The following is a 10,317-nucleotide window of genomic DNA, read 5'->3' as shown; positions in this document are numbered from 1 at the left end:
TATCTGTCTTGTCAGTTCCCTCAGTGACTGTTTCTGTTGCACAAGTATCCTCTTGCCTAGGCTGTTGATGTTCCTCTGATTTTGAAGTTTCAGGACCTTTGAATATACCAAATAGGTCACTAGTAAGGGATTCTGTAGGAATGCTACTTGGAAGACCGAAAAAGGAACCTTTCTGTTGTGGTTGATGTTGGGGCTGACGAGGAGCAGGTGATGATCCAAAAAGTGAACCAGGTGAACCTGAAAAAAATCCACCAACATTTGGCGCTTTACTTGGGGCATTTGGGGTAGAAAACATGGACATAAAGCCAGAGAATCCAGCTGTTTCAGGAGGCTTCTGTGGGCCCTGCTGTCTTGGTCCTGGCTGTGTTGGTCCTGGCTGTCTTGGCCCTGCCATTCTTGGTCCTGCCATTCTTGGTCCTGCCATTCTTGGGCCCCCCATCCGTGGCCCCCCCATCCGTGGAGCTTCCATTCTTTGTCCTGGTGGAACAGGTGGCCTGGCCATGCCTGGCATGGGCTGTTCCTGGGGTAGAGGACTAGCAGGTCCCAATGAAGGACCTTTTGAAGGCCCCAGAGCTTGAGATGTGATGTCTGGTGGGTTGGTTTTAACAGTTTTCTCATAATCAGATGTTGGAACCACTGGAACAGAGTCACTGATCTCATCAGATTTTTCTAATCCATGTGCCGGTTCTTTGTTAGCCTCGGAAAGTACTGATTTAGCTTCAATTTCAAGCTTTGCAGCCTTGTCAGATGTGGATTTCAAGTCCTCTTCAACTGATTTATCTGACTCTGTTGTAACTGCACCTATTAGAGATTCTGCAGTTGGTTTCTCTAGAACTGCTATCACTGAATTAGTTTCCACTTCAGTAAGTATTTCCACAGCTGTAATTGCTGCTTGTTCATCGCAAACAACTTTCAAAGATTCCTTAGTTGATTTGTCCACATTCGTGAGCGATGCTTGGTCTTCATCATCTGCTTTCAACAGTTCTTTAGTGTATTTTTCCACATCTGTGACCGCTATTTGTTGATCATCTTCTTTTAGAGGTTGCTTAGTTGATATTTCCACATCTGTGACCGCAATTTGTTGATCATCTTCTTTTAGAGGTTGCTTAGTTGATATTTCCACATCTGTGACCGCTATTTGTTGATCATCTTCTTTTAGAGGTTGCTTAGTTGATATTTCCACATCTGTGACCGCTATTTGTTGATCATCTTCTTTTAAAGGTTGCTTAGTTGATATTTCCACATCTGTGACCGCAATTTGTTGATCATCTTCTTTTGAAGGTTGCTTAGTTGATATTTCCACATCTGTGACCGCTGTTTGTTGTTCATCATCTACTTTTAAAGGTTGCTCAGTTGATATTTCCACATCTGTGACCGCTGTTTGTTGTCCATCACCTACTTTCAAAGATTCCTCACTTGCTGTTTGCTCATTTCCAGCAACTATTACTGGCTCCTCCGTTGGTTTTTCACCCTCTGGAATTTTTATCTTCCCTTCAACAACAACTTCCTGATGTTCTATTCCAGCCATATCGGAATTTGCGGTTTTGTTTGTATCATCCATAACACTTTTCATTGCCATATAATCAGGATTTTCTAATGGCATTTTGATGGGACTTTCCCCCCCTTTGCTTTTGAATTCCAAAGTATCTGCCCCAGATTTATCAACTTCTTTATCAGTATCCGCTGTATGTTTAATTTTATTATATTCAGTCTGAGTGTCTGACTGTTCCTCACTTAGTTTTACAGCTCGTAATGTCTCTTTCTCTAGTAGATTTCCAGTCACAGTCGGTGTGTCAGTATATGAACCTTTAACAATAACTGATCCATTTTTGGCATTAGAAGGTAAAGGTTGGATTGTGGCTAATTTGTCCCCCTCCAGATGTTGATCTGTTGGGGAAACATTATTTTCAGTAGTATCTAAGGTTGATGCTTGACCATCTTGGTAAGCCTCCTCCATTTGGAGTTTCACTTTATCTAATGATGTAGAAAGAGGCTGAAAAGGTAACTTTTCCATGGCCTCAATAACGGGATCCTTTGCTTCTTTTGAAATATCTTTTGTGTCCGAGGGTTTCAGCTGTTGGGAGTCATCCTCCTCCTTCACAATTCTTTCTGGCTCTGTCTTTGGTTCTTCCATGAAAGACATTCCAAATAGACCAAACCCAGTTTTAGATTTGTTACCATCAGAGCGACCACCAAGTGAAAACACAGAGGAAACTTTGAAACCACCCTCTGATTCAACTGGTTTAGACACTACTGGACGGGCTTCTGATGCTGCCGTGTTTGGTCCACCAAACATAGAGAATATTCCTTTTCCTGAGGGCTCTGGACCTCTGGGTCCTGGTGGTGTAACTGGTGGTGCTACTTTTGCTCCTGTTGGGGACTGGGCACCTAGACCTCCAAACTTGGAAAACAAACCTCCAGCAGGAGTTTCTTTATTAGTAGTAGAACCTGGGAGGATGCCACCAAATATAGAGGATCCAGTGGAAGGTGTTCTTGGTGTGGTACTTTCCATAGGACGACCTCTGGGACTGGGTGGTTGCTGAGGGGCAGATGCACCAAACATGGAAAACAGGCCTTTGCCTTGTGTTTCTTTGGGTGGAGGACCTCTAGGTCGCACATTCCCACCAGTTGGACCTCTTGGGCCAGATGGTGGTTGGCTACTAGATCCACCAAACATAGAGAATAAGCCTTGTCCCTGAGTCTCTTGTGGGGTTGAAAGTGGTGGGTCTTTGGATCCAGGCGAAGATGGGGCATTTGACCCACCCAACATTGAGAGTAACCCTGTGCCAGGACTGTCTTTGGTAGATGACGCAGGAAGAATGCCACTAAGTATTGATAATCCAGTTTGGGAGGTGGTCTGATGTGGGGTTGCAGTAGAGCCACTAAACATAGAAAATATTCCTTTTCCTGGTTGTTCATTAGGTTGTTCTGCCTCGGGTGGATCAGTCTTGACCATCAAACTATCCTCCTTGGAGGTTGTCATTTCTTCTGGGACAGGTTTGACAGGACTGAGTGGAGGGGTGGTTAAGGTGACCTCAGTTTTATCATAAAGCTGTTGAACACTTTCAGCTGATTTTATGTTTGAGACAGAGGGTTCTTCTTTCAGTGACAACGTGTCAAGAGTCTGAACTTCTTCTGGCAATATAACATCTGAAGTGTTGCGCTTATCACTGTCGTCCATCTCTTCAAGAGTTTTAGAGCACTTTGTTGGCTCCAGCACTAAAATTGCGTTTTCAGTTACCTGATTGGTTGAATCACTGAGGGCTTTAACTATTTCAAGTGGTGTTATCTCTGAAGCTGTGGATTTTAAGTCCTTCGAAGTCATCTCCAGTGGCCGCTCACAAGCCAGAGTTGTCTCCGATTGTACTTCAGCTGTTGATAGCAGATCTTCTATGGCTGAGCTTTCCTTAATAAGGCCAGAGCGGGACTCATTTTCATCTGAAAGGGTATAATCTGCTGTTGTCAGGGTACTTGGCATCTCTGGTGAAAAGGTCTCGGATTCATTGAATGCTTTTGTGCTAGAGGTTTCTGTAGCCTTGTCATCTTCAGTTATAACAGACTGTTCAACAATATCCGCAGGTAGAGATTCCTCACTGTCTGGCAATGATCTTGCAATTTGATTGGTATCTTCAGAAGCACCGGCTTCACGCGGTTCAGGCTGAGTGGATTGATTAAGGTCTTGTTCAACTGAATCATCTTCTGGTGAACTTGCTGCAGAGATAAAAATATGGGGTAGTCTAATGTAAGGTTTCTGCTCACTTGGGTCAATTTCTGCTTCAACAGAAGGTGCTTTTGAGTAATCTATGCCAATGTAGATGGACGTTGGATGGCTGATTTTCTGCGTTGACGTGTTGGCTACGGTAGACACTTCACCAAATCCAGTATTGACATGGGCAGATTCTCTGTCTATAGTTTGTCTTGCATCCTTTAAACATTGCTGCTGTGATATGCCTGATTTAGATAAAGCCATATTATCTATGATGACTTCTTCGGTAGTTAGTTTGGATGCAACCTCTGACACTGTCTCTAAACATTCAATTGAATGGGTTTTACTTAAAATGCCTTTAGGTGTCATAGTATTTGGTGGTTTAACTGGTGAACATTCTAGAGGGGGTAATTGTTTTCCTTTTGAATCTCCTGCTGAACTTGCATTTAGGGTTGCTACTGGATGCTTATAGTCTTGAGAAATAGACCTCTCAGCATGCATTGCTAAATTGTCGGAGGAAGAGATTACTGATTGAAAAAGACATTTCCTTTTTGACACATTGTAATCTTCATCTTTTAATTTAAAATCAGGGTCATCTTGGTCACTATGAAATACTGGTGTGCAAGGCGGATAAATAGACGAAGCAAGCATTTTTAGGCTTAAATCAACTGAAATCTTGTCTTCATCATGACAGAAGATTGGAATATCAGTTAATATAGTTGCTGTTTTCTCATCGGGAGTGAATGTAACATGGCTCATAGCAGGTGTCTGTGTTGGAGGAACTTGGATTTTGTCATCCACAGGTATTGACACAATCTGAGTGTAGTGAGGCCTAACGTCTGCTGATTTTGCAGTGACAGAGGGTTGTGAACCCAAGCGACTATATAATGAAACCAAACCCTTAACGGAGGTGGGTTCTGCTGGTGTTGGAGATACCTTCTGTCCTTGCGTTTCAGCTCCAATAACCTGGTTTAGATTACTTTTTACTTTTTTTACAGGCATTGGGCCATGTACGGTGGTGGGTTGGGATATAAGCACACTAACCTCTGGTTCATGTTGAATTACAGTAACAGTACTAACCGTTGGTTTCTGATATTGCTGAACAGTGACAGGGCCTTGGCTTGGATCCGGTTGTTTTGAGAGATAAAGGGATTCCTTTGCAGAATAGTCTGTCGATGCACTGCCCTGTACTGGCTGTAATTCTAAAGACTGAACTGAAGGATCTGTCCTGTTTCTTTCTTGTGCTTGCTGAATAATTAAAGCAGGCACAGTTTGGGATCTACCACAGAGTTGCTGTGTGGAAAAAGAAGGCAATGTTTGTCCCTTACTAGCGATTGTTTCACTGTTTGATGGGTCTTCTTCAATGGTTCCGTTGCTGTCCACAGTTGGCTGCTTTATAAGAATCTTTGGCCTAAAGGCCATGTCATGCTGAACAGCTGTATCTTGTCTTTGCAACTTTGGAGCCTTTGTCTGGGATCTAGCAGTGGATGAAGTCCAATCAGATTGCTGGTATTGCTGTTTTGGGACTAAATCTTGTGCTTGTAGCTGTGCTATGTTTGGAGGATATTGATGTGGCTGATCAATTTTGACCTGATAGTACACACTTTTTGGTGAGAAAGTAGCAGATGCATAGTCCTGCATAGCCTGGGGAGCAAAATTCTGAGGTGTCCGTTTTTGAATTGTCTCCAAAGAGGAAAGTGAAGTATTCACATCAGAATTCAGTCCTCTATCAGACTGCCGTCTGAATTGTCCGCCATGTTGAATGTAGGCCTGATTTTCAGTGGAATATTCAACAGAAGTAAGTGGAGGAATGTATTGCTGTTGATCGTAAAAACTATTCTGAGAGAGAGAAGACATGTAGGAAAAGGATAGATCCTCTGCATCTTCAGGACTTGTAATTGGGGTTTTGATCATAGAGTCCACAGTTAGGTCAACAATACCCAGAATTATTCTTTTCTCCAACTGCTCTCCAGATGGCCTTCTTTCATATACGTCTTTATTTGGTTTGTTATTAGTGCAATTCATTGGCTGTTCATCTACTGTGAAAGTAGTCGTTGGTTGCAATTTAATGTTTGTTGTATCCACGCTATCTCTCGCAGAGAAATCCACTGCTCTACATTGTTGGTGTGTGTCCTTGTAGGTGGTTTTTAAACCAGAAACAACCTCATTACTGCGATTAGTAGAAATCTGCCGATGTGGTGTCTCTGTTGTGTTGATTCCACTCAATATATGCATTCCTTGATGGTGTGCAGATTGGTCCATGATGAGCGGTACACCAACACAATAACTTTTTGGTACAGTTGTCATGTTTCTCACATATGGTACAGTTTCAGTTGGCAGGGTATCTGTAGCTGTTTCTGATTGTCTTTGCGGTGGTTTCGGAGACATATCTAGAAAGCTTTTGATGCAGTTGGCAGGTGCTGATGCTCTTTGATCTGTTTCCCAAGATCCAGTGTGCACAAATTGCTGTTGCATCTGTTCTTGCGATCCTGCTTGTGTTTGTTGCCTTTTAGGTTCGTCCTGGGAGGGGTATGTTTCCACGATTAGTGGGACACCCGCGGAATCTCTTTGAGAATGTGCAAGGCCTGAAAGCCTCGTCCTTACCAGTGACACTGGATCTGAATAGTTCACCACTGTATCAGATATACATGCCTTTGTTGACATATCTATTGTGCCTTTAACAGAGTTGGCTGGAGCTGTAGAGAGTGGGTGAGGTTGAATAGTGATATGTGACAGACCATTAACTTCACTAATACCGGAACAGCTGGGAACCGGTTGATGCGGAACAGGGCAAATGTTTCTGTCAAGGGTTTGATGTTTTGGTGCATCGATTAAAGTTTGAAGAGGCGTTTGGCATACTGACTCCAGTGGTGTTGGTTCAACTACTAGGGGAATACCAACAGAATCCTTTCTGGCAACCGCTCTTGCACTTGGCTTATTAACAAGGGAAATTGCTTCGATTTGAGTAGACTCTAGCATTGATGTTCTCAGTGTAACTTGGGATGGTTTGGGTGACATATCCAGTGCTGCAGCTGTGACAGGTTTTGTCTGATGTGTTTGAGAAGTGACGGGAAACTGTCCACTTGATAGATTTGACTTTGCAAGGAAGGCTGGTGTGCTCTGCGAATAAGATTTCATAGACTGTGAAACATTAGTCTCATGTGCACTGGGGCACTGCATTGTCATACAGCTGAGAAGGGGTTGATGCATAATAGGGACCATGTTTCTATTAAAGGTTTCCTGTTTTTGCACAGGGCTCAATGTTTGACGTTGCTTCTGGCATGTTGACTCAGGTGGGGTCGGCTCAACTAGAAGTGGGAGACCAACTGAATCCTTTCTGGCAATTGCTCTTGCGCTTGGCTTATTAACAAGAGAAATTGCCTCTCTTTGAGCAGATTCATATTCTGGTATTGTTGTCCTCAGCTTAGCTTGGGATGGCTTGGGGGACATATCCAGTGCTGCATCGGTTAAGAGTTTTGTTGAAGTCGATGTTTGATGTGTTGAAACAGATTTGGAAGACTGTAGAATTGAGTGATTTGACTGCATAAATGAACTAGGTTTGCTTTGGCAATATTGTTGTTGATATTTAATAGAATCTGAGTTGCATTGTGCCCTATTTTTGAATTCCTGGTGTGCATTTGTAGGGGAGCTGGTCTTAATGTCACCAGGAAATTGCTGAGAAGAAAGTTCTACAACTAGTGGTACACCAACCGAGTCTTTGCGTGCAAGTTCACGGGCACTTGGCTTGCCTCTTGTTAGTGGTAGAGCTTCAGTACAAGTGCAATCTGATCTTACTTCAAGAACCAACTCCTTCAAATTGGCAGAAGACTTAGAAGTCATGTCTAGTGTGGTCTTAACTGAATTGGCTGGTGCTGTGGCTTGTTGGGGTAGTCTCCACATTTCAAGGGATTCAGAAGACTGACCTAAGAGAGACTGCTGTCTGGGTAAAAATGACCTCCTACTACCAGATGAAATCTCTTTTTTTGTAACACCTATAACAGTATGAGATTGATATTCTCCAACAGCTGATGAATGCTTATTATCTGTTGTTAGTCCCTGAGGCTCTGGGCATTCCCCTCTATTTGACAAATCAATAGATTCATGAGCACTATAACTTTTTGTCTCCTCTGAAGTTAATGGTTTTCTCTTTGTCAATGACAGCGCCTCAGAGACAGGATCTTTTGGACATATAACAGCTTGCTGGCTTGTTGTTTTGGTGGACATATCTATTGTTGCTTTAACCGAGTTTGCTGGTGCAGTGTTAACTTGATATTGGTGGGCATCTTCACTAGACTGACGTGAAGGAGGTCTAAAAATTGCCCTCTTACTGTCAACAGGAACCTGCTGTATACAACCAGTTTGAACTTTTGGTGGGCTTTCCGGCATCTTTTGATGCATGTTAAATGAAGAACTAATTTGCTGTCCCTGAGGGTCCACTTCTTGTCTCGGAACAAGGTTTACCAATGGGGCAGTGCGTACAGGCTTCAGACCTCCATCAAGGCCGGACACTTGACTTGAATTATGAGAAACTGAAGAAATTCTTCTTGTTGATGACATTACATTGGTGTCAGAACTCCGAGGTAATTTCTGAGAAGATGGAAAAGATGCTTTTGGAAAACCACATTGGTTTGAGTCAGTTGTAGAGGTACTGTGGGAGGCTAGGGGTCTATCCATATGCATTGTAGAAGAGATATTAGCAACTCGAACCTCTGGACAGGACAATTGTCTTTCTGATTTGTTTTGTTGGACAATAGGCTTGTAGTTGGTCTGAGAAACGGTTCTCTGAATTGAAACCCTTTGACTCTGCTGTAGAGTTCCCAAAGTAGGATATTCTATGTCATGACATTCCTCTTCTTCCTCCTCAATCTGTTTTGTAAGATCTACAGCGTTGGTCTTGTCAGTCAAGTTCACACTTGTGTTAGCATCCATCTGCTTTTTTTCTTTGGATCTTTTCAATTTGTATCTTGTAAAGTCAACAACTTGGTATTTTTGTGTGGAATCTAGGTTGGCATCGGTCATTTCTTCTTTGGTATTTTTGATTACATTAATCGTGGAAGAAAAATCTAGGACTTTATTGCGTATGTGACATTCAATAGGTGTGCCAAAGTTATGATTCTTTTTGTATAGATGTGCTTCATTACTAGGGCTTTCATTCAGTATATTTAACTTTGGAGTAAATTCCTGAGGTGGATCTCGTGTCTGCTTTGGAGACGGGGTGGGTGTTTTCTCCATTGATAAGGGACTGCTGACTTTCCTAAAGTCACACGTCCCTGTGACTATGGTCTTATTCGCTTGTGATAATACTCTGGGTTTGTCTGCCTGAGATGGCTGCCTTGCAAGCTGGGGTCTCTGGGGGGAAATCGAAGACCCAGCCACAGTTCTAGGAGAGGGTGTTGAGGGTAAACTCCTAACAGAAGTTTGCTCTGCTGAAAGGGCTGTAGAGGCTTTAGTTACAGGTGGTGGTGTAGGCAATTTCCTTGCCAACTGTACGGATCCTGGTATTTTTGAAGCAGATGGGCTCTCAGGAAGTTTTCTGGAAATGTTTGAAGTTTCTGAAACTCTGCTGGACACCAATTTTGATGGAACAGGTGTTGAGGATGTAGGTTTACCAGCTTTACTTGCATTAGTAGTAGGAGACATTTCAGTTATTCCTCCAATTGCTGAATATATGGAGTTTGACTTTTGTAATGGTTGGTCTGCAGGTGTCTCACTTATATTTGAAATCCTGATTTCAGGAACTGGGTAATGTTTATTTGCAGAGATTGGTGCTGAATAGTAGCTTGGAGAGGGTGATGATGAGAATGTAAGTTCATTTATCTCCTGATTCTTCCAGTATGGCCCTCCGTGTCCCCCTTTCAGTGTATTTAAAGTAAGATCAGAAGCCTCCATTGGCTCCTCTCGGCAGCTATGCATGGATTCAACATTAATCTTTTTAAGCTTGTACACACTGAAGTCTACAGGCTGATCAGCTTGAGAAGACAAAGATTCTTGAAACATTTGAGAGAAACTTTCCAAATTCATATTCATTATTTTTTCTCCTTTTCTAAGGGCAGAAGTTAAGTTGACGGGTGCATCTAAAAGCTGTGATTCATTATGTTGCTGCCCTTGAATCCATAAACCTTTATCTTCGGGGCAGAGGGGGATTTTAAAACCGCAAAGGGTGACTCTGTCCTTTTCTTTTTGTTTCAGAATGTTAGCAATATTTTCAGTGATATTTCCGAGAGCTTGTACGTCCTCCGGTGCACCACAGGCGTAGATATGTCTCCCAGATCTGTCGGTTAAGAGGGAATAGATGTATTCGTCATCTATATAAACATAATATCCGCAGTCCCCAGCCTCAGCTGGCCACCACAACCCTTGCTCCAACAGTGAAAGCCATTGTTGATACCACTCGGGATTCTCAAACAGCATTTCCTCATCAGTATCCCCTGTAGTGCCTGCAGACCTGCTTAAATTCATGGCACCACGGGTTAAATCAATTGGACCCTTTTTTGTGGAAAGTTGTTTTAAAAACTCAGTTGCTGCCTTCAAACCAAAGCCTTCATCTGTTGCACCACTACTAAAACCACTTTTTTCCACTACTTTGCTGAATTCCAGGCAGGACTTCTGTA

At 42.7% G+C, this 10,317-nt stretch overlaps 1 protein-coding gene across 1 annotated transcript in view; it reads right to left on the bottom strand.

The window, feature by feature from the left end:
• Positions 1-323: 323 nt before the first annotated feature.
• Positions 324-10,317, bottom strand: part of LOC134129032 (protein unc-13 homolog B-like) — a 28,100-nt gene continuing 18,106 nt past the window's right edge. Inside the window, exon 6 of the mRNA XM_062562198.1 lies at positions 324-520. Coding sequence (XP_062418182.1) covers positions 324-520 — 197 coding nt within the window. The remainder of the gene's footprint in view (positions 521-10,317) is intronic.

This window comes from Pungitius pungitius, chromosome 5 (assembly GCF_949316345.1).
Source record: "Pungitius pungitius chromosome 5, fPunPun2.1, whole genome shotgun sequence".
In the NCBI taxonomy this organism is placed as follows: Eukaryota; Metazoa; Chordata; class Actinopteri; order Perciformes; family Gasterosteidae; genus Pungitius; species Pungitius pungitius.
Note: the sequence above shows the minus strand (reverse complement) of the source record. Positions and strands in the feature narration are given on the sequence as shown.